The sequence below is a fragment of the Telmatherina bonti genome (genome assembly GCF_933228915.1).
Source record: "Telmatherina bonti genome assembly, chromosome: 6".
Taxonomy (NCBI): domain Eukaryota; kingdom Metazoa; phylum Chordata; class Actinopteri; order Atheriniformes; family Telmatherinidae; genus Telmatherina; species Telmatherina bonti.
The window spans coordinates 3,344,416-3,368,662 of record NC_136624.1 but is presented as its reverse complement, the minus strand read 5'-3'; the positions used below and the strand labels follow the sequence as shown (position 1 = coordinate 3,368,662).

At 45.3% G+C, this 24,247-nt stretch overlaps 2 protein-coding genes across 2 annotated transcripts; both read left to right on the top strand.

The window, feature by feature from the left end:
• Positions 1-2,703: 2,703 nt before the first annotated feature.
• On the top strand, positions 2,704-19,539 carry bin2b (bridging integrator 2b). Its single transcript, XM_079241898.1, has 11 exons — positions 2,704-2,813; positions 7,886-7,966; positions 11,731-11,785; positions 12,120-12,214; positions 15,844-15,939; positions 16,037-16,144; positions 16,226-16,311; positions 16,390-16,465; positions 16,559-16,641; positions 17,492-18,095; positions 19,161-19,539. Exons 1-11 carry the CDS (start codon positions 2,721-2,723, stop codon positions 19,272-19,274), a joined length of 1,491 nt encoding a protein of 496 aa, XP_079098024.1. The 5' UTR covers positions 2,704-2,720; the 3' UTR covers positions 19,275-19,539.
• A 2,796-nt stretch (positions 19,540-22,335) lies between these two features.
• svbp (small vasohibin binding protein) lies at positions 22,336-24,154 on the top strand. Its single transcript, XM_079242820.1, has 3 exons — positions 22,336-22,466; positions 23,176-23,313; positions 23,399-24,154. Exons 2-3 carry the CDS (start codon positions 23,200-23,202, stop codon positions 23,483-23,485), a joined length of 201 nt encoding a protein of 66 aa, XP_079098946.1. The 5' UTR covers positions 22,336-22,466; positions 23,176-23,199; the 3' UTR covers positions 23,486-24,154.
• Positions 24,155-24,247: the final 93 nt, after the last annotated feature.

Sequence of the window (24,247 nt, the reverse complement as noted above, 5' to 3'; positions counted from 1 at the left end):
CATTACAGAGACTTTACAGAGATTTTACAGAGACTTTACAGAGACTTTACTGAGACTTTACAGAGATTTTACAGAGACTTTACAGAGACTTTACTGAGACTTTACAGAGATTTTACAGAGACTTTACAGAGACTTTACTGAGACTTTACTGAGACTTTACAGAGATTTTACAGAGACTTTACAGAGGCATTACAGAGATTTTACAGAGATTTTAGAGACTTTACAGAGACTTTACAGAGACATTACAGAGACTTTACAGAGACATTACAGAGACTTTACTGAGACTTTACAGAGATTTTACAGAGACTTTACAGAGGCATTACAGAGATTTTACAGAGATTTTAGAGACTTTACAGAGACTTTACAGAGACATTACAGAGACTTTACAGAGATTTTACAGAGACTTTACAGAGGCATTACAGAGACTTTACAGAGACTTTACAGAGACTTTACCGAGACTTTACAGAGATTTTACAGAGACATTACAGAGACTTTACACAGACTTTACAGAGATTTTACAGAGACTTTACAGAGACATTACAGAGACTTTACAGAGACTTTACAGAGACTTTACAGAGGCATTACAGAGACTTTACAGAGACTTTACAGAGGCATTACAGAGACTTTACAGAGACTTTACAGAGATTTTACAGAGACATTACAGAGACTTTACACAGACTTTACAGAGACTTTACAGAGACATTACAGAGACTTTACAGAGATTTTACAGAGACATTACAGAGACTTTACAGAGGCATTACAGAGACTTTACAGAGATTTTACAGAGACATTACAGAGACTTTACACAGACTTTACAGAGATTTTACAGAGACTTTACAGAGACATTACAGAGACTTTACAGAGATTTTACAGAGACTTTACAGAGACTTTACAGAGGCATTACAGAGACTTTACAGAGATTTTACAGAGACATTACAGAGACTTTACAGAGGCATTACAGAGACTTTACAGAGATTTTACAGAGACATTACAGAGACTTTACACAGACTTTACAGAGATTTTACAGAGACTTTACAGAGACATTACAGAGACTTTACAGAGACTTTACAGAGACTTTACAGAGGCATTACAGAGACTTTACAGAGACTTTACAGAGGCATTACAGAGACTTTACAGAGACTTTACAGAGATTTTACAGAGACATTACAGAGACTTTACACAGACTTTACAGAGACTTTACAGAGACATTACAGAGACTTTACAGAGATTTTACAGAGACATTACAGAGACTTTACAGAGACATTACAGAGACTTTACAGAGATTTTACAGAGACATTACAGAGACTTTACAGAGGCATTACAGAGACTTTACAGAGATTTTACAGAGACATTACAGAGACTTTACACAGACTTTACAGAGATTTTACAGAGACTTTACAGAGACATTACAGAGACTTTACAGAGGCATTACAGAGACTTTACAGAGATTTTACAGAGGCATTACAGAGACTTTACAGAGATTTTACAGAGACTTTACAGAGCTGTGGTGTCATGTGAGTTGGTGAAAGAGGCTGTAATGAGGATGTTTCTAAATTATTATGTTATCCATTTTGGTGTGTAGAGTCTTGTTTTATTTCTAATATGCATTGATTTTATATTGTAAATTGTATTTATATTGTGTTTTGCTGCTTTGGCATGAAATGTGTTTTTCAGAGCAACATGAACATAAAAGGAATAAAATCAAAGGATTAAAACAACTGAAATAAACACAAAAACAATCAAATGGAAATTACAATAATCAAATAAATGAAGCTTGACTTCCTACCTCAGACCGGTGACCTGTCCAGGGTGTACCCTGTCTCTCCAGCAGGGTACTTGTCCAGGGTGTACCCTGTCTCTCCAGCAGGGTACTTGTCCAGGGTGTACCCTGTCTCTCCAGCAGGGTACTTGTCCAGGGTGTACCCTGTCTCTCCAGCAGGGTACTTGTCCAGGGTGTACCCTGTCTCTCCAGCAGGGTACTTGTCCAGGGTGTACCCTGTCTCTCCAGCGGGGTAACTGTCCAGGGTGTATCTCTCTGGGCACAGACCCAGGAGCCCACGCCCACTTGGGGCCCATGTGTGGCCATTAGGGGCCCATGTGGGGCCCATGTGGGGCCCATGTGGGGCAAACACCAGCAGTTTGGACAAACAAAATGTACAGATATTTATAAAACGCCAGATAGTTCCACCACAGTGTCTACTGTGTTGCTCCTGGTACCACTGGCTGGGAGATGTTAGAAATGTTGTTTAATAGTGTATCATTCACTATTTTCACAATGTTGCGGTGGGGAAGGGGCCCCTGGAACATTCTGGGCCCAGGGACCTGCACACTTTTAACCCCGCCCTGCCAGTGAGCGTCGCGCGCCCTTCAGGGTAGAACATCAGGCTTAATGTTGCGCAATCCTGTCTGAAAGCAGCATCTGCTTCTGATGCACGAGCTGCTGACGTCACGGTAACGTAATTTACGCACATCGTTTTCAGGTGAGTGTTGTTGGCGTGAATGCAGGTGGAGTTTCTCAACACCGTCATGTTCCTAACCAACAGCCGACAAGTTTGAACAGGACGCACACACCCGCTGATGATGATGATGATGATAACGGCCTGCTCTCTCCCTGCGTCTTGCAGACGTTGCTCCACCTCCACGCCTTGAATTGGGGCCACGGGGAGCGCGCGGAGGAAGCAGACGGCGTTTGGCTGAGCGCGCGCAGAGACGCAGTAACGATGGCGGAGAACAAGATGGGTCCGAACCTCCAGGCCGGGGCGGGGTTCCTCGCCAAACGGGTCCAGAAGTCTCTGAATCGAGCCCAGGAGAAGGTGAGTCTGAAACCTCCCGAACTGCCTCCATTTAACTCTTCAGGCGGTGTCATGAGTCTGGTGGCGCACGAGACGGATTTGTTTGCGTCCGGATCAGGTAAACGTCCCATTAGACCCCCCCCCCCCCCCCCCCACACACACAGGGGTCGACAACACCTGAAGAAGAGCTCATGTCAAGCTCAGCAGTTTTATTGAAGCTTTAGGGAAAAGGAGAAAGTTTCTGTCGGTGAATCAGGTCTTCTGCTGCTGCTTCTACCTTCCTGGATGTGGTCCTGCTCTTTAAATCTGGCTCAAGAGGCTGAAAATGATGCAAACCCACTAAGAAGACCTCATAAAAACCCTTTCATTAGTATCATAAGAAGAGACAAAGCTGTGTGTGTCAGCCCGGATCATGAGAGGAACATGTTGATGTGTGTAGGAGCAGTGCTGGTTCTGGGCTGTGCAGAGCCGCCACTTCCTGACTGCTCACTTCCTCTTGTTGCTCTGCTTGTCTCACTAAGTCTGCTTCACTTGTCTGATTTCACTGCACAGCCTTGAACTGGCCAGTTTTCCAACAGGGCTATAATATCAGAAACATAAATTTGACAGCAGCATTTGGACACATTTGTAGTTTTATGTGCTCCAGATATCTGATAGTTGTGATTAATCGCTGTATTTCTATATTATTCTGCTCCAGAAACTGACAAAATGTTGACAAGATCATTTCTTTACTCTGCAAAAAGAGTCAAATGTAAGATTCAGCTGAGTCAGCTGATCGGAGCAGCTCAGAACAAGACAACTTTATATGCAAAGCACTGACTGAACAACATTTTAAAGACCTAAAAACTCATCAGATCAGACCAAAATAAAGTTAAACTTCTGTCTGTCGCTGCTTGTGTTGCTAGATTTGTTCGGTGCTGAAATAAACAGACATTTTATTAACCTCAGAAAGCACAACACATTTCTTAACCCAGCAGCTGCCTACAAAACACTCCAGATTATTAAAAAACTATATTACTAAGTATAACTCACAAAATGTAGATGTTGGTACATAAATCCATGTATTCTTCTATCATGAAATGTTTTCATGTAAACAACTAGTTCAGAGTGAGAGATGATTAAATAAAGACGATATTTTTGACCTCATGCTGCTTCCACCTAATAATTAGAATGTTGTGTAAGAAGTGACAACATCGCTGTTTCATTGCATGTTTAACACATTTATCTTTCCTTCTTCTCTTCCTGAACTGCTCCTGATGCTTTATGTTCCGTCCTTCGTCCAGAACCAGACCCAACCAACAACCTGGTTTCTCTGGCGCCATCGGCGAGCATCTTCTGCATGTTTTACACGTTGCAACGACAATGCAGACAGATTATTACAGAAACATGACGAAGCTGTCACTAGATGTGCTCTAGATCCAATCGAAGGTCAAGTCAGAATAGAGATGTGCCGTGGAAACGCCTCGGTGTATCTGACTTTTCTGTCTGATCGGAGCCACGGCTGCAACCATTTTCCCATCAGTTCAGCAGAGAAAAGGAAGCATGTTTCCAGTCTTTCTGATGGTTTCTGTGGGGGATGTTTGCTCATGCTTGGACCTCAGTGGGATTATGGTGCATTCCAGTTCTGTTTGGAATTCATTTCCCCAAGGAGCTTTTCTTTTTGCTCGAATTGACGAAGTGAAGCTGCGCCCAGTACGACCTGGTCTGTAGTCCATTGTTGTCTCATTAAATGTCTTTCTAGGGGGATATATGTCCACTAAGTTCATGGTGGAAATGTGGTTGAGCCTCTGAGACGTTTCTGAAAAGCTGTCGCCATCCTGGCGGCTTCGCTTGTGCCGTCACTCCCAGAATGGGGGGAGGGGCTTTGAATGGATGATTGACACCTGTCAAACTCGGACCTGCCTGTAAGAACTAAACATACTAACCCGGAGTTAACTAACCCAGAGTTAACTAGAGCTAACCAGCTAACCGAGGCAGGCAGGCTAAAGCTAAGTTGCACTGTTAGCCGGCTACAAACGGCAGTTGCCATAAACTCTGGTTTCTTGTAGCCAGATATCGGGTACCTGTCAATCAAAAGGCATTAATTATGCACAATTTTGAGATTAAATTACTTTCAAATGGAGTTAAACACCCCCCCCCCCCCCCCCCCCCCCCCCCCCCCAGTTAAACCTGACCTGTTAAACCTAAAATGCTAAAAAGAATCAAGCTGCGGCTGTAAACGGGTTTGTTCCTGCGGCTGTAAACGGGTTTGCTGCGGCTGTAAACGGGTTTGTTGCTGCGGCTGTAAACGGGTTTGTTCCGGCTGTAAACGGGTTTGCTGCTGCGGCTGTAAACGGGTTTGCTGCGGCTGTAAACGGGTTTGTTGCTGCGGCTGTAAACGGGTTTGCTGCTGCGGCTGTAAACGGGTTTGTTGCTGCGGCTGTAGACGGGTTTGTTGCTCCGGCTGTAAACGGGTTTGCTGCTCCGGCTGTAAACGGGTTTGTTCCGGCTGTAAACGGGTTTGTTCCTGCGGCTGTAAACGGGTTTGTTCCTGCGGCTGTAAACGGGTTTGCTGCTGCGGCTGTAAACGGGTTTGCTGCTGCGGCTGTAAACGGGTTTGTTCCTGCGGCTGTAAACGGGTTTGTTCCTGCGGCTGTAAACGGGTTTGTTCCTGCGGCTGTAAACGGGTTTGTTCCTGCGGCTGTAAACGGGTTTGTTCCTGCGGCTGTAAACGGGTTTGTTCCTGCGGCTGTAAACGGGTTTGTTCCTGCGGCTGTAAACGGGTTTGTTCCTGCGGCTGTAAACGGGTTTGTTCCTGCGGCTGTAAACGGGTTTGTTCCTGCGGCTGTAAACGGGTTTGTTCCTGCGGCTGTAAACGGGTTTGTTCCTGCGGCTGTAAACGGGTTTGTTCCTCCGGTTGTAAACGGGTTTGTTCCTCCGGCTGTAAACGGGTTTGTTCCTGCGGCGGTAAACGGGTTTGTTCCTGCGGCGGTAAACGGGTTTGTTCCTGCGGCTGTAAACGGGTTTGTTCCTGCGGCTGTAAACGGGTTTGTTCCTGCGGCTGTAAACGGGTTTGTTCCTGCGGCTGTAAACGGGTTTGTTCCTGCGGCGGTAAACGGGTTTGTTCCTGCGGCGGTAAACGGGTTTGTTCCTGCGGCTGTAAACGGGTTTGTTCCTGCGGCTGTAAACGGGTTTGTTCCTGCGGCGGTAAACGGGTTTGTTCCTGCGGCGGTAAACGGGTTTGTTCCTGCGGCTGTAAACGGGTTTGTTCCTGCGGCTGTAAACGGGTTTGTTCCTCCGGCTGTAAACGGGTTTGTTCCTGCGGCTGTAAACGGGTTTGTTCCTGCGGCGGTAAAAGGGTTTGTTCCTGCGGCGGTAAACGGGTTTGTTCCTGCGGCGGTAAACGGGTTTGTTCCTGCGGCGGTAAACGGGTTTGTTCCGGCGGCTGTAAACGGGTTTGTTCCTGCGGCTGTAAACGGGTTTGTTCCTGCGGCTGTAAACGGGTTTGTTCCTGCGGCTGTAAACGGGTTTGTTCCTGCGGCTGTAAACGGGTTTGTTCCTGCGGCTGTAAACGGGTTTGTTCCTGCGGCTGTAAACGGGTTTGTTCCTGCGGCTGTAAACGGGTTTGTTCCTGCGGCTGTAAACGGGTTTGTTCCTGCGGCTGTAAACGGGTTTGTTCCTGCGGCTGTAAACGGGTTTGTTCCTGCGGCTGTAAACGGGTTTGTTCCTGCGGCTGTAAACGGGTTTGCTGCGGCGGCTGTAAACGGGTTTGCTGCGGCGGCTGTAAACGGGTTTGCTGCGGCGGCTGTAAACGGGTTTGTTCCGGCTGTAAACGGGTTTGTTCCGGCTGTAAACGGGTTTGTTCCGGCTGTAAACGGGTTTGTTCCGGCTGTAAACGGGTTTGTTCCGGCTGTAAACGGGTTTGTTCCGGCTGTAAACGGGTTTGTTCCGGCTGTAAACGGGTTTGTTCCTCCGGCTGTAAACGGGTTTGCTGCGGCTGTAAACGGGTTTGTTCCTGCGGCTGTAAACGGGTTTGTTCCTGCGGCTGTAAACGGGTTTGCTCCTGCGGCTGTAAACGGGTTTGCTCCTGCGGCTGTAAACGGGTTTGTTCCTGCGGCTGTAAACGGGTTTGTTCCTGCGGCTGTAAACGGGTTTGTTCCTCCGGCTGTAAACGGGTTTGTTCCTGCGGCTGTAAACGGGTTTGTTCCTGCGGCTGTAAACGGGTTTGCTGCGGCTGTAAACGGGTTTGTTCCTGCGGCTGTAAACGGGTTTGTTCCTCCGGCTGTAAACGGGTTTGTTCCTGCGGCTGTAAACGGGTTTGTTCCTGCGGCTGTAAACGGGTTTGCTCCTGCGGCTGTAAACGGGTTTGTTCCTGCGGCTGTAAACGGGTTTGTTCCTGCGGCTGTAAACGGGTTTGTTCCTGCGGCTGTAAACGGGTTTGTTCCTGCGGCGGTAAACGGGTTTGTTCCTCCGGCTGTAAACGGGTTTGTTCCTGCGGCTGTAAACGGGTTTGTTCCTGCGGCTGTAAACGGGTTTGCTCCTGCGGCTGTAAACGGGTTTGTTCCTGCGGCTGTAAACGGGTTTGTTCCTGCGGCTGTAAACGGGTTTGTTCCTGCGGCTGTAAACGGGTTTGTTCCTGCGGCTGTAAACGGGTTTGTTCCTGCGGCTGTAAACGGGTTTGTTCCTGCGGCTGTAAACGGGTTTGTTCCTGCGGCTGTAAACGGGTTTGTTCCTGCGGCTGTAAACGGGTTTGCTCCTGCGGCTGTAAACGGGTTTGTTCCTGCGGCTGTAAACGGGTTTGTTCCTGCGGCTGTAAACGGGTTTGCTCCTGCGGCTGTAAACGGGTTTGTTCCTGCGGCTGTAAACGGGTTTGTTCCTGCGGCGGTAAACGGGTTTGTTCCTGCGGCGGTAAACGGGTTTGTTCCTGCGGCTGTAAACGGGTTTGTTCCTGCGGCTGTAAACGGGTTTGTTCCGGCGGCTGTAAACGGGTTTGCTGCGGCGGTAAACGGGTTTGTTCCTGCGGCTGTAAACGGGTTTGTTCCGGCTGTGAAGTTGGGGTTGACAAGCTTTTTGTTGAATATAACCTGCGACTCCTCTGCTTGTTTTCCCCTCAGGTCCTGCAGAAACTGGGTAAAACCATGGAGACCAAGGATGAACAGTTTGAGCTCTGTTTCCAGAACCTCAACAAACAGCAGGTACAACAGCAGCTTTAGTCCAACAAGCTCTTCATACTCGGCTTTAATCCACTTTTACAGTGAAACACTTTGCCTTACATCCTGGCACCAGCAGTCTCAACACAATTAGTTCTGTTGAGACGGAGAAAAGTGTTTTGTTTCTGATTGCGTAAGCGAAACGGCAACTCACATGCTGAGAAAATCAGCTCGACCCTGAGATAGGGAAACAAAACTTTATCTTTTATTTGTTCTGCATAAATACTGGTTATTGTGTCTCCAGTGAAGCTCTCTGCCAGCTTTAGCCTGGACTGAGAAAGGAATGAGAGAGGGAGAAAAATATTTAATCTCAGAAACTATGGCTGGGCGATGCGACCGAAACCTCATATCCTGATATTGCTCCTCTTACATTCCCGCAACAATATCCATAACCATATAAACTGTGTAATGTTGTGTCGGTCATCAGTTATGTATCAGGTGTTGCTAGGCAACAGCAGCAGGGATCTCCTTCCATCTGGGGGAACTATGGCCGTATGACGTTCCACAGGTAAATACCTGCTGCAGCGTCTGGAGTTTATTCTGAGCTTTCTCCTCCACTAGACGCTGCTTTTATTGACTCTATTCTTTATTCTGGATTCTTTATCCTGATTCCTGCAGGTGATAAAAGGAGTTAGTTGTGTCGGAGTCCGTTGTTGGGACTGTGAGCTGGTCGGTTGTCGGTTCCATGTCGGTCTTTTTACATCCAAACTGCATCCAGACAGAAATTTCCCTCTTTTAGGAACAAGCTCATCAGTTTGGGTTGGCTGCTCATCTTTTAGTGAATTATCCTCTGAAACACGTCTGCTACCGTCTTCCTCCATGTTTATGTATTGCAGCGTGCCGTAAAGCGGATCTTGACATAAAATACTACAGTAAAGCAGCTTATTGTGGCATAAACGATAGAGCCTCGTATGAAACGATAGATATTTTCTACTCTAGACGATACATATTGTCACATCGCCCAGCCCTATAAGAAACTAGTGCTCTTCATGACTTTTCTCTTTTAAAGGGTTTAAAGACTTTGTAGACAGAAGAAACTAAACAACTGTGGGAGTTTGCAGCTGCTGTCTCATTCAGCATGGTTTCACTGTTAGCTTAATTGCTAATGTTAGCCAGATGATAACGTGTGTACAATTATCCTACCACCATGTTTCTGTTGTGTTTTTAGAGGGCTTATTAAATGCAAATAAGAAAACATGAGTTAAAACTGTTGGAACAGAATAAATATATCAACACAAAGCCGTTCTGCGTCCTGATGCTGGATTTTACCAGTTTGAAAAACTCTGGATGCTCCTTTGGAGGAATGGAAACAGTCTGAAGGGTGATGCGCGTCTTGTCAAAGACAACAGAGGGATGTCATGCACCAGCTGGTTCTGCTTTGGGCTGGCAGCCAATGATCCTAATTAGTTATTCTAGATGTCATTCCAGATTTTCCAGGAGATTAATTCCTGAATAAGGGCTATCTCCATTTTCATGGTGGAGGTCCAACATAACTGCCCTTGTTTAGTTTAGCTGACTAGGATCTGGTCAGATTGTGTAGTGCTGGACTGAAGTCCCTTTCTCCACCAAAACCGCCTCAGTTCATCCCAAAGCTGCTCTGCTGGATGTAGATCTGGTGACTGTGGAGGCCGTTGGAGGACAGTGAACTCATCGTCATGGTGGAGATGATGTGAGCTTTGTGACATGGTGCATCATCCTGCTGGAAGTTTCCATCAGAAGATGCTACACTGTGCTCAGAAAGGGATGGACATGGTCAGCAGCAGGACTCAGGTAGGCTGTGGAGGTTAAACCATGTTGGTGATCCTACCGTGTGGATGTGGAGCTGAACTGGAGACTCATCAGACCAGCAACGTTTCTCCATCTTCTATTGTCCAGTTCTGGTGAGTCTGTGTGAATTGTAGCCTCAGTTTCCTGTTCTTACTGACAGGAGGGAACCCGCTGTGGTCTTCTGCTGCTGGAGACCATCTGCTTCCAGGCTGGACCTGGTGTGTGTTCAGAGATGATGTTCTGGTTGGAACCAGTTCTTACTGGACTTCCTGTTGTCTTTCCATCATCTCCAACCAGTCTGTCCAGTCTCCTCTGACCTCTGACCCCAACCAGACCTTCTGGTCCAGACAACTGCTGCTGCTGGATGTTTTCTCTTCTTCAGACCTTCTCTGGAAACCCTGGAGATGGTTGTGTGTGGAGATCCCAGTAAATCCTCAGACCAGGAAAGTGACGTGTTTAAAGTCACATAAATCTCCTTTCTCCTTCATCCTGATGCTCCGTCTGAACTTCAGCACATCGTCTTCATCATGTCTACATGACTGCAGGTGTTGTTGCTGCCTTGCGATTGGCTGGTTTCAGGTCAAGCTGATAAAGTGGCTGGTGAGTTTAGTCTTCATAACATTTTGATCAGACTCAATCAGATTGAAAAAATCTGATTTTAAAATGCTTTATGTCAGTGATCCTCACTGTTAATTCAACAAGAGCCGGACTCAACACACTCAGACAAGAGGAGAGCTGCCAACCACTAACAAACAGCGTTCCCACGCTACGTGTCCTGCTACGTTGCCAAATCAGTAACATTCAGCTTTTCAGCAAGGAATGGTTATCCTAAATGTTGCACGGAGTAACGGCGTTCTTATGCAGCAGTATGTGGTGAAAATACAACAATGCCTCCAGAATGTGGGCGTTTCTTTTTCATCATACATACGGAGCTACCGACGGAGCAGCTCTTTGGTGGAGTTCACTGCAGCTGAAATCAGCCAGAACTGGCAACTCTGACAGGGTCAGTTAGGACCGTGAGGACAGCAGAGTTTCTGCAAGCAGCCTGCAGCTCTTGCAGCGTTGAGGATCATTATGACTTGTTTAGATGCATCTTCAGAAAGCCGGCGGCTGCTTCACGAGTCAGCGCATTGCATGCGATGAGGAACACGGCTCTGCAGACAGCAGAATGCACGGATCACTCCTTGCATGGAGGAGAGGATGTTCCTGGGATGCTCTTTAGTTTAGGGATCCAAGTAGAACTTATGGAACAAGATCTGAGGCACTGCAGAGGGTGACGATGAAAAAGCCTGTCCTGGAACGTGTCTAGTTTAATAAAAACGTGCCAGTGTGTTTTGTCACGGCGAGGAGCCGCTTCCTGTGGGATATTTATCCAACATCTGCATGTTTCAGTACTTTAAAATGTGCAGCCCAGCAGAAGTCTGGTCAGGTTCTTATTCCAGTGCGGTTTCCTGCTTTTGGTCGTGACAAGCATGTAGGAAAAGACATAAGCAGGTAAATGTTTTTTTTTTTAAAAAAAGCTTCTGCTGATAAATTAACATCAACATTCTGGTGAAATGAACAGTCTAGTCCTTCACTTCACACCAGTTTATTGTAACATTCTGATTTGTTGCTACAACCTCTCTACAAATAACCAGAAGTCTATTTTTAAGCTGCTCAGAGCTCATTTAATGTTCCACCCAGTTTGGTCTTCATGGGAGGGAAAGTGCTGAGGAACCACAGGAAGGAAGTTTCTCTGCTGACAAAACCTTCTTTCACTTCACTGCTGCCACATCAGATGTTCTGCTTTCTGATCTCTGAACAGGTGGTCAGAGAATAACGCAACTTCAGTGAAGTGATGCAGAAAATGTTGCAAAGATAAATTGAACCTGTTGGTCTTCCCTCACCGAGGCACAAAGACTTAATGATCTGTCCTGACGCGAAGCTCAGACCACAGTGATATCTTTAGAAATAACTTTTTTCTCCTGTTTGTTTGTGCACAGATGGATGGAAACAGATTGTTTAAAGATGTCAAAGCCCATTATGCAGCAGTAAAGGGTAAGTGTTGGAAGCACACGAGGCGTTTACAGGGAATGATTCCTGTCTTGGTGAAAATAGGAGAAGTGAGTTTCTTCTTCTGTTGGATGCTGCGTTGTCTTTTGCAATCCTGTCTGTGTTGCCAGGTTTGACAAGCAGTGAAAAGAGCAGACGCAGCATTGGATGTACGATTCATCATTTCTGCATTTTCAGCTGTGTTTGTTCGCTTTAGTCAGGAAACCAGAGTTGTTGGGACCTTTTAGTGCAGCAACAGCATCAACATTCAGTAACAATACCACAACTGGCTGCTACTGATAACCAGATGGAGTCATTTTACTCTTCATTTTCCCTGTAGCTGTGCACGAGACGTCCAAGCGGCTGTCCCAGACTCTGAGAGACCTCTACGAGTCCGACTGGAACGGAGCAGAAGATCTGGCTGTTATTACAGAAGTAAGATTTCCCTCCAAAACCACATTAAGCCAGAATTTAATGGAATTTGGTTTGCGATACAAATCCTGCTTTACCCTGGTCTTCATGAGAACCTTGACTACAAGAATCAGAATGAGATCCTGCAGTGGAGAAGATGTTTGCACACACCAGGAAGCAGCAAATCTAACATGCAGCTTGGCAACGTGGTGGAAAAACGGGCTCAAAGACTCTGCCAAGCAAACTACCCAAACCAAACACAGGAAAAACACTAGGGCCCGACCCATATGGATTTTTTGCTACCGATACAAAGACTTTAGAGCCGATAGCCGATATGATGGCCGATAAATCCATCCACCAGGAAAAAATTTAAAAATATGACTCAAAGCTAAAACACTACATTCTAAGCTCATTCTTAAACTCATGTCTACCTGTTAGACACCATGAACGATCTGAATTATTCACTGATTTAAAAACTGTAAATCCGGTTTTCTTATTCCACAGTGCCGACACACCGTCATGTTTTATCAGCTGACCTCTTTCCTTCTTCATCGTGTCTGACAGGGAAACCAAAGTGTTCCCACACATGAACCGGGCGTTCAAGTTCCTCCGCTCGCCATGACCACGCTGCACTTGTGTGGAACGATTATGCACGCAGCTTTCTTTTATTTTCATATCAATCCGCGGATCCCGTGTGTGCCGAACCGTAGATACTGATCCGAACGGATCGCGGATCAATGATGATCCGTTCCACCACTAATAATAATAAGTATTCAGAAGTTGTGTAAATGGCACGCAGCCACCAACTTTCACACACGTTCACCAGGCTAAACACTAAGCACGGCTTTCCTCGCTGTAAAACATCAAGTTTTCCTCCCTCTGATGACTTTCCTCATGACTACGGGGGTTTTGGGGGCGCCTCTATAACATGTAAAGTCGTCATTTTTAAAGACACTGTTGGAAAAAACAGCCGTCAGATTGTGGCTATTTTTAGAGATGGTGACGATAGTCGCTATTTAACTTCAGCATAGTCTGTCCTGTCTGTCTATCCGTCACAAAACACCAATATCTTTCTGATTGTATATAATATTAATCATGCTTGGGCCTGAAAATGTTGCATGGTGGGATGTACTGCACTACTATTGCAGTAACAGTAGAACCCAGCGTGTGGATGGATGTATTAACACAGCAGGTTGCTACATGTTTTTACGATGACAAAGAGCCGTTTAATGAAGACTAGACTTATTTTAAGAAAGAGAAAGAAACACAATAACTTTATGTCACTAAAAACACTCCAGTTATGATGCTTTTATGCACTTAGACAGCTATGCTTCACATTTTATTTGTACATGCTTAACTTTTAGCAAGGTAAAAATCATCGTAGCTTTAAATGCAGCGCGACCACGAGGCACGCAATGACCAGTCTGTAGAGAATGTAAGAGGGAAAACATAACTGTTTGTTTATTTCAACTTACCAGTGACAAAATATAAAATGCTGGTGAGCAGACTTGACTTTACTTGGCTCAGCGTTTATATAATATCTGTTTCACCGTCCGGTGTGCTCTGTCTCGGCTTCCACGGTAGGCAGCCATGAGCAAGGATGACCCCGCCCCGCTACTTATCCAGCAGATGGCGCCCATGTGTAGCCCAATTACATTTTTAACTGGGCAGTCTCATTAATGGAGATGCAGAAACAAATATATCACTAAAATAAATCAATAAAAAATCGGCAATTTTTTTACCGATAGCCGATATCCTTGACCCCCATATCGGGCGATATCGGCCGATATATCGACCAGGCCCTAAAAACATGACTACATCACTGCAGAGCTTCTGATCTTTTCTCCACACAAACGTCGTTACAAAGACGTCTGCCTCGCCACTGTGGGAACAGAAACTCTGACGGCTCGCAGCCACAATCACACATCAGCTCTTACTTTCGCCGTTTTGTGCCAAAAAGTTTTATTCCTGCTCTAAAAACTCTGTGTCTCCTGACCTTTGCAGTATGAAACAGAGTCAAAGGTCATGTTTTCAACCGTGTGTCTGATGGACAAACTTAACACCTTTGTCAGATAGGAGCTAGTCACTGTTTTGGGAAAAGTAACACGTTAAAAGGACCACAGAAGAAGACAATCCACACGTACACAGCAGGTTCTGCTAGACAGACTGAAACTCTCGGTTGGGGTCTCTGGATCTGCACTTTCTCTATTACTATGGGAGATTATTCTCTGGCTGCTGCAAAGTTCAAGTCGTCCTCTTCCGCTCTTGATCAAGGCGTTCCACAGGGGTCCGTTCTGGGTCCGTTACTGTTCATTTTATATTCGCTGCCTTTGCAGGATGTTATAGACCCTTTTAAAGATATTTCCTGTCATTGCTATGCTGATGATATCCAGCTGTATTTCTTTTAAACCCCAGGATGTTTTTAAGATTCAGTTTTTACTTCGGTGTCTGGATGCTGTCAAGACTTGGTTGAGCAAAAATTTTCAACTAAAGGAAGCTAAAACTGCAGTTCTCGTTTGCTCCACAGACTAAAATATCTGAGAGTCTTGGCCCGTCTTATTAGGCCGAGAGTGAAGAACCTTGGTGTGATCATGGACCTGCACTTTCCTTAGACGCCCACATAAAGTCTCTTCTCTGTTCCTGTTTTTATCATGTGAGGAACGTTGCCAAGCTGAGACCAGTTGTTTCTCCATCTGAGCTGGAGATGATCGTTCATTCCTTCATCTCCACCCAGCTCGACTTCTGCAACGCCACCTTTACTTGCCTAAACAAAAGATCTCTGGGCTGTCTTCAGGTGGTACCGAAAGCCGCTGCAAGGCGACTTACTGGATCATGAAAATCCACCTCTGTCACCCCGCTACTGACCCTCCCGGCTCTCCGTCAGAGTACACTTCAAAGTCCTGCTTCTACCCTAAAGAGCCCTGCGTAACCAGTCACCTGGCTCGGGACGTTTTAAAGCCTTACGTTCCCTGTGGACCCCTCTTTATGCAACTCTTCAGCCTGAGATCATCTGAGTCTGTGATCTCATTCAAAAAGCAGCTTAAGACACATCTTTCTAAATTTCCTTTTACTTAGTTTTATTGTTTTTATGTTAATGTTTTGTTTTGAAATGTTTTTTTGGGAAGCGCTTTGTGATATATATTTTTTTATCTTGAAAGGCGCTTTATAAATAAATATTTACTTACTTTACCTAATTACTGATATTGAAGTGCAGTCATGGCTGCACCTGAGGCGAGCGGAGACACTAGCAGATGAAAACATTTTGGTCTGGAAGAATTTTGGCCACTGATGGCCACTGTACATTCATGACTGCTTTGCATATGCACGTCTTTACCTCTGTATGGCAGTAATTCTTTACCCTGGACTTTTCAAGTGAAACTGAGATTTGATGTTAATAATGAAGAAAAAAATCAAGACTAAGAAATCCAACCTCCCACCTGCAGGACTGAGCAAATGTAGAACCATCTGCAAAGGAAGAAAGATGGAGAAAATGAGGAAGGAGGCAGGAAAGCTTCGCATCGTGATCTACCCTGCAACTGTGACTGTCTCACTGAGGGACACTTTCTCAGATGGGAGGATTGGGAGTTGTTGAATAGTTGTGACTTCAGACGTCCAGAAATGTTTAACATAATGATCTGAATATTGTCTCATAGAGCGAAGACTTGCTGTGGAACGACTATGAAGAGAAACTAAGTGACCAGATTGTCCGCACCATGGAGAACTATACCAGCCAATTCCCTGAAGTCAAGGTGTTTTTTCCCTGAAAACCTACAGATGCTGTTTAAATGGCTGTTCTCTTCCTGCTGCATGGGGATGTTTATTGGTAATTTACATAAACCTTTTCAGGAGCGAGTTGCGAAGCGTGGCCGCAAACTGGTGGACTATGACTCGGCACGGCACCACCTGGAAGCTCTGCAGAGCGCCAAGAAAAAAGACGAAGTCAGAATTACCAAGGTCACTATTAAAGGTCGGAGATCAGAGTGGCTTCATGTGTCGGGCTTTTTCCTTAAAGTGGTTTTAATTCCTCTTCAACAGGCAGAAGAGGAGTTCAACAAATCCCAGAATGTGTTTGAGGAAATAAATAACGAGCTGCGAGAGGAGCTACCGGTTCTCTATCAGAGGTAAGACCAGCAGCAGGGGTCAGAGGCCAAGCGCTTTGTTTTACCTGGATGCATTTTAACCCCTGTTGGTCTCTGCAGTCGGATCGGATGCTACGTGACCGTTTTCCAAAACTTGTCCAACCTGAGAGACGTCTTCTACAAGGAAATGAGTGTGGTAAGGGTTGCGTCATGCTCCCCTCGCTGCTGGGAAGTGCAGCGAGCTTGTTTTAAAGCTTCTGTGTGGTGATGTTGCACTTTTATTCTGCAGCTGAATCGTGAACTGTACAATGTTATGAAGAAAGTGGAGACGCAGCATTCGGGCAAAGCTTTCATCATCAAGGGCTTGAACAGGTGAGATGCTGAGGTGCTTTTCAGCTCCGTCTTGTTGCATGTTACTGTGGAGTGAAACCGGAACCCTGTTCTTCCTGGGAAAAATCTTTTTGTTTGGGATTAGTCCACTTCTGGAACATAATCTTTACACAGTAAACTGGGATTTCAGCTGCTGACAAGTCTCAATGTTTCTGAGAACCAGCAAACACACTTGTCTATTATCTCTGTGTGGATAAAACATGATTATCCTCCTCACTGCCAGACATTCAGGTTAGCTCTGCAGGATGAAATGATGTCAGAAAATCGAGGCTAAATAAAGTGTCGGAACAGAATCACCTTTAATCCATTCTAACATTCATTTTTAGATCCTTTCTCTGCAGTTCTGGCAAATGGTTTAATTCTTTATCACCAGGATAACAAACTCCAGGACGGTTTTCTGCAGGTTTCAGATGTTACCCTGCTGCAACACACCTGATTCCGATAAAACGCCTCCCAACAGCTTGTCAAGCTCTGCAAAAGCAGCCGGGAAACATCTAAAACCTGCAGGACCCTGGCCTAAGAGGTCCAGGATTCCCTGCTCTGTTGGGACGATGTGCAGAGACGTACTCGGTTGCAGTGTTGTGCAAGTTCACGCTTGTCAGCTAGTCTGGTTCTAGCAGGTTAAGATGCATAGTTCACATTCAGCGGTCACCATTTCAGTTGTGAACTAGTTAAAGCACCGGTGTGTGACAAACTCCCACCTCTAATCGAATGCAAACAGAGTAGCGCTCTCTGGCGCCTCGCCGTTAAAGTCACCACCACTGAAACGGCGGAGACTCACGCTTTATCAGCTTTATTGTTTTTATTGACCTCATGTTTACTTTTCATCCAGCTCATCAAGCAAGTCTAAGAAGAGGAAGTCTCTGGTCATCTCCAACCCCATCCCCTGTAACACAGCTTTCCCAGCTGACCACGTCTCCATCCATTCATCCACCCAAAACGGCGACGACGCTGCTCCCTCTTCGCCCGTCCAACAGACTGAAAGAATCTCTGAAGAGAGCGGCGCACCAGAAGAGGGTAGCATTGCATCCAGTCAGGTCAGCTCATCAGACTCCGACCTCAGCTCCACCGGCACCAACACGCCCAAGAGGCAGTCCGTGTTCGACCACAGCGACGGCGGCGCCCAGAGTCCGGAAGAGAAGGAGGCGGAGCTAGCTGCACACCATTCGGATGACTCTGGCGTAGGCGTTCCCAAGTCAGAGGTTGTGAGTCAGGAAGTGGCGTCTGAATCCTCTGAGGCCACACAGGGTCTGGAACAGGTCTCTGAGGGTGGTCCACCGTCGGAGGAGACCAAACCCGGACCAGTTCCAGCTCCCCGTGTTTCCTCCCGATCCGTTTTATCTGCAGAGGAGATGGAGGAAGATTCGCTCAGCGGGGTGACGCTGGCACCGAGCGGCGACTCCAGTTCCCAGGATCCACCGGGATTTCTGTACAAGGTAGCAACAGCGCTCCCTGGTGGCCATGGGGTTTTCTTTTTCAGACTGCCAGACATCCCAGCTTCTGCACCCTAAAACTCCCATTTGACTCCTTATTAAGCTTGTAATTACAACTATTAGTACAATATTTCAACATGAAAAATATCCATGAAACATAAAAACCCCACATCTGTACAGATGAACCCGGTTTCTATCACGTACATCTCCGCCTCCCGGAGATTTAACACGTCTTGCAGTTTGCTTTCGCCAGTATATGTTAGTCCTTTTGGACCAAAACAGTCTGCAAGTCGGAGGCGTAGGAGGCGGCATTGTGCAGAACTTATTAGGCTGCTGAATCAGTTTAATTTGATCAGGTGTGTTGAAGCAGGGAAACTTTGAAAAGCATTGAAGTCCTCCTAGGAGCAGAATTAAGTAGCCCTGCAGTAGATGCTTGTTTTTCTTTTCAACATTTAGTGCAGGTGTCCCTGACAGTTTTATCATTTACATCCTCATCAGCTACTTCAGTTGCTGTAGTTTTATCCGTTGTTTCTCCGTCTTGTTTACCTAGTAAACTTGTTTAACCCTGGTCTCAGAAGACAGGTGGGATTATACAGATATGTCCAGATCCAACACACCTGATCTGTAACAACATCTAGCCATCGATCTGACTGATCTGAAGCACATGTAAAACCTGCTGGACAGCGGGCCTCAGTGACGTTGGACACCCCTGGACCAAACATTTGTCTCAGCTGTGTTCTGCTGCTTGTAACTAATGGTGGATTTCTCCGTCATTCTCAAACATGGTACATGGTCTGCTCGTAGGGTTCTATTCATGCAAGCGCCTTCAGTTCATCAGATTCATTTGTCACCAAGACTCCAAAAGAAAACTTTGATTATTTATGATTTTAAACACTGTTTTAAATCTTTTCTAATCTGTTTTACTGGTCGAGCTGTCATTGTGTTTGTTCCTTTAGTTTAACAGTTAATGAGCCGGACAGGACGAGCAGTTGTCTCTGTTTCAGTCTGAAACCCAACAACACTCATGTTTCTCTGTATCTTACACGTGCTTGTGGTTGGTTTTGGCAGCTGGACGGCATGGTGAAGGGGGTCCGGGAGGAGACCTGGAACCAGAACCACAGCCTAGAAAATCACTCGGGGATCTTCTCAGAAAAACTCCTCCAGCGTGTTGAGGCGGAGTGAAGCAACAAGCTCTCGGTCTGGAGACTGTTCCTCCATGGAGCCGGCAGGGATCCCACACTGCAGAAGCTGAGCAAGCAAAGGAGACGTGGTGCCCCCCCACCCCCATGCTATGGTGTATCTTCTTGAACAAAGGCAACTGAGCTGGACATTTTATAGGTATTTTTTGGAAGTGTTACAGTATTTAGCTGTTTTCTTTATATTTTTAACCTTTTTTTTGTAATGTTGTAACCTTTTTAAACTGCGTTTTCAATTTTTCTTTTTAAAATCCCAATAAAGTTCTACATAAACAAGAAGCAGCTGTTGTTGCAACGTTTGATGGGGTTGGTGGATTTCCAGCTTTAGAGGAAAAAATGTACTTGGAGAGTAAATGTGAGAGCAAATAAACCAGATGATTTCAGATCAACAGCGTTGGCTTGATAAGGGACATGAATGTCAACCTGTTGGTAATATACCGTAATATAATTATTATATTACGGTATATTACCAACAGATTGATGTTAAACTTAATATACTTAACAAATACTTGTGTATATAATGTAATAAACTGCTGACTGCAAGGCGATTATAGAACCTAATCAGCCAACCACATGGCAGCAACTAAACACATGTAGGCATAATGAAGACGACTCGCCCATATTCAAACAAAATATTAGACTGAGAGGCAATACTATCTCTGAACACACACCAGGTCCAGCCTGGAAGCAGATGGTCTCCAGCAGCAGAAGACCACAGCGGGTTCCCTCCTGTCAGTAAGAACAGGAAACTGAGGCTACAATTCCCACAGACTCACCAGAACTGGACAATAGAAGATGGAGAAACGTTGCTGGTCTGATGAGTCTCCAGTTCAGCTCCACATCCACATGGTAGGATCGCCAACATGGTTTAACCTCCACAGCCTACCTGAGTCCTGCTGCTGACCATGTCCATCCCTTTCTGAGCACAGTGTAGCATCTTCTGATGGAAACTTCCAGCAGGATGATGCACCACGTCACAAAGCTCACATCATCTCCACCATGACGATGAGTTCACTGTCCTCCAACGGCTCCACAGTCACCAGATCTACATCCAGCAGAGCAGCTTTGGGATGAACTGAGGCGGTTTTGGTGGAGAAAGGGACTTCAGTCCAGCACTACACAATCTGACCAGATCCTAGTCAGCTAAACTAAACAAGGGCAGTTATGTTGGACGTCCACCATGAAAATGGTGGTAGGATAATTGTACACACGTTATCATCTGGCTAACATTAGCAATTAAGCCAACAGTGAAACCATGCTGAATGAGACAGCAGCTGCAAACTCAATCCAGGCTAAAGCGGGCAGAGAGCTTCACTGGAGACACAACAACCAGTATTTATGCAGAGCAACTAAGATAAAGTTAGATTTTCTTTCCCTGTCTCAGGGTCAAGCTGATTTTCTCAACCTGTGGGTTGGTGTCTCACTGACGCAGTCAGAAAAGCTGGTTACGTACTGTAACCCCAGATATATGAGGATAGGCTTCGCCCTTTAAGGCTGTTGTTGGTGTGTTTATCCCTCTGGGCATGCGCGTAGCACTGAAAACTTTAGTCTGCACACACCTACTGGCTGGGCCCTACAATCGGCTCCCAAGTAGCAGCTTTTCTTTAGCAGGTCCAGCAACCAGTGAGGCCCAGTGCTTAAAAGGTGAAGCCTAAATTCATAGAATCTGGTGTTACCATACATAAATAATGTACATGTTCTGTTTCATATTGTCTTTGCCCTTTAAAGCTATCGCTAGTGGAATCAGGGCGAATCCTCACTGGGCCTGTGTAGTACTGTAAGCATAAAACACACTTACTCAGGTCCAACTGCATTGATGCAGCGAGTAGCCAGTGGTAGCAGAAAGGTGCTGCGATGATCTGAAGCTGGCGAATGGAAGGGAAGGAATCTGCTCTCATCACCACAAGAGAAAAGGGAGCATGTCAGTGTGAGAAGGCAGTCAAGACAGAGTGGCTCAGACAGAAACTGGAAACATCCTGTCAGTAAAAGCAGACAAAGGAGCATGACAAATATCTTGTCATGGGGGGCTTGTGCTCTCTGGACTGTCAGATTCTTGAAGACAGCCGCCTTCTCAATGGCTGGAAGTTCCCGTAGAAGCTGTCCAATAGCGGGCAGGTTGGTCGAAACAGAGAAAGGGACCTTGGACAGAGTAGGGTGGACATCCAGGACTCTTCTGACTCTGGAAGCTCAGGCTCTTCTGACACGAAAGAGTCCCGAGCATTGTTCCAAAACCTTGATACAGCATGCCAAAGGTCCGGGGACCACCGAAGACCTCGTTATACACCATCAGTGCGTGTCAAGCCGCATGCGGGAAGGGGCCGTGTTTGTCCACTCTGTCAATAATTTAAAAGGTGTTTCAAACTTGTAGGAGATCGTGGTTTTTGAGAGGAAGAGATACTGCTCGCGACTGTGCAACTTTATAATTTGTAAACAGATCTAGGGTAGGAATCCTCAGTATCAGCTTACACAGGTTCACATTTAGCATACTTACGTATGTATGGACACGCTTAGTGCCACGAAGAAGCAATAGGCTCCTACATATATAAACACCACACAGCATGGGCGCAGATGGCACTGGGACAGTGGGCAGTGAAAAAAGAATCCACGAGGAGATCATATATATGTATATATATGTGTATATATATGTATATATATATATATATATATATATATATATAAAATACATATGAATGTATGTATGTATGTACAAGGACCTCTTTCTCAGTACAATCAAGTTTAAAATTGTTTCTATGAAATCTACCTGCCAAAATAAGAACACAGCCTGAGGGTTCATGCTGACTTTTTATCTCCTCAGAAATATACTAACTTTTTTTCCCCCTCATTTTTATTTATGTTTTGTTTGGTATGATTTATGTTTCTTCTGAATGCTTTAGAACAGTGCTGTGTCAGTGAAGACAATGTAAGCAAACTACTCCTACTTTTGATTTCATTAAATAATTGAGGTATTAAGCCTAAAAAGAGCCGTTGTCACACTTCCAGGCCGGAACCTTTGGATAAACGTTCTGTTGATCTGGTCGGACTTGTTTGTTGAGAACACATTAGCACCAGCTGTTTTTGCCAGCAGCTAGCTGCTGCTAGTTTATAGAATCGGATAAATCCAAGTTCCTCTTACATGTCCCTACTTTCCCGGCTTGTTATATGTGTTATATGATTGCGGGTAGGTGTTCTGTTATCCCAACTTAAAAAGCCAAAGTTGCCGGAGCGGAGCGAGAAACTACTAGTCAGCTAGCATTAGCCAGCTAGCATTAGCCAGCTAGCATTAGCCAGCTAGCATTAGCTAGCTAGCGTTAGCCAGCCAGCATTAGCCAGCTAGCATTAGCTAGCTAGCATTAGCTGACCTGCCAAACACGTGACTTTAACTTGAAAAAGGTTACCTTTAAAGTAATGTGTTTTGGTTGGCTGTCGGCGTTATAAACCTGTTAAGTCATGGCGTTAAATACCGTTTATCGGCATTACCATCAGTTTCAGAATGAATATACTGGACGTGGTAGATCCGCACAGTGATCACTCTGATTACTGATCAATGCCATATCATCAATGTTTTCCAGGTAGAGATCAGCCTTTCAATCACTGTGATTACTGATCAATGTTTTCCAGGTGACCTGCTAAAGTATGATTTTCCTCAGCTGAAAGATGCCTTTAGATATGCAGAACAATGTCACATTTTAGAAGCTTTGATAATGAATTTATTATTCCAACAGTTGCTAATTAATCTTCTATCACCTGGTTAATGCTGCAAGCGAGCTTAGATGTTAACTAGTAGTCACTCCTCAGTTAAACTCTTCATTGGAAACAACAGTTCCATGTATGTTGTCTACACATCTAGCACGAGATAATATAAATATTAATTCTTTACTTTTGCCAAGCGGACTGAATCAGACGTCGTCACCATGGAGCCTGCCTGCCGGAAGGACAAGCCGAAGCTGAACTCGACCCCGACCAGAGGAGACCGGTCCAGGCAGAAGTCTGCACAGCAGGAGCTCAAACAGCGACAGAGAGCAGAGGTGGACATTTCTGTCCCCTGGCTTTATTTTCTGGACACATCTTCTCATTCACATGGCAACTGTGTCCATTTTGTGTTGTTTGCAGATATATGCTTTGAACAAAGTGATGACGGAGTTGGAGCAGCAGCAGTTTGAGGCGTTTTGTAAACAGATGCAGTCCCAAGGAGAATGATGATGAAGATGCCTCTGCACGACAGGGCTCTGTTACAGTCTCTCCACCTTGTCCTGGATTCAGCCGTGGCGCTGGGTTGAGGCAAGCAGAGGTTGCCTCGTCTTACGGACTCATGTTCCCGACTGTTTTCCTGGATCTGCCAGGCTGACCTGATGATCTAAACCACTGTGCAGCCATTTTACTCCATAAATGTTTAAACTGAGTTGTTAAAGCTGTTGGCAATCCGTTTACTTTGGTTGCAGAAAAAAAAGACTTTGATTTAATTTTTAAGTGATTCAGTAACTAAAAAACCCATTTTAAGAAAGTGTGGGAATAGCTTTCACCAGCCAGTCTTATTTACAGAAACCAGACTAGAACAACAGCTGGAGCCTTTCAGCAGAGTCCCTGGTCCACTTCTAATTTATAGGAAGTCTCTAAATGGTAGACTGCTCGAACTGGTTCCTTTTGGACCAAAACAACCAACAACAAACCAAATATTTGAACTGAGAAAATCTGGATTGGAGACAGATTTTCATTTATTTTTTTATTTAATTGAAAATGAGATGATTAAAAGATACTCTTTAGACAAAAACTTGATTATTTTAAATAGTTCATGTACTTGTGACTGACTTTGTGAGGCAGGATTTACTAAATTCTGATGTTGAAATATTCAATAAAGAAAAAACAAGTTTTGGTCTGACTGTAAATGAATCATTAAGTTTATTTTCTTCTGTTAGAGATGACTATTTATCTTCTTGCCAGATGCCTCCGGCTTTGTTTGAC

Excerpts from the sequence above, each read along its gene's own strand:
- svbp (XM_079242820.1), top strand. The coding sequence starts at position 23,200 with ATGGAGCCTGCCTGCCGGAAGGACAAGCCGAAGCTGAACTCGACCCCG. Across the intron at positions 23,314-23,398 it reads AACAGCGACAGAGAGCAGAG|ATATATGCTTTGAACAAAGT; the intron begins GTGGACATTTCT and ends TGTTGTTTGCAG.
- bin2b (XM_079241898.1), top strand. The coding sequence starts at position 2,721 with ATGGCGGAGAACAAGATGGGTCCGAACCTCCAGGCCGGGGCGGGGTTC. Across the intron at positions 12,215-15,843 it reads ATCTGGCTGTTATTACAGAA|AGCGAAGACTTGCTGTGGAA; the intron begins GTAAGATTTCCC and ends ATTGTCTCATAG. Across the intron at positions 16,145-16,225 it reads ACGAAGTCAGAATTACCAAG|GCAGAAGAGGAGTTCAACAA; the intron begins GTCACTATTAAA and ends CCTCTTCAACAG.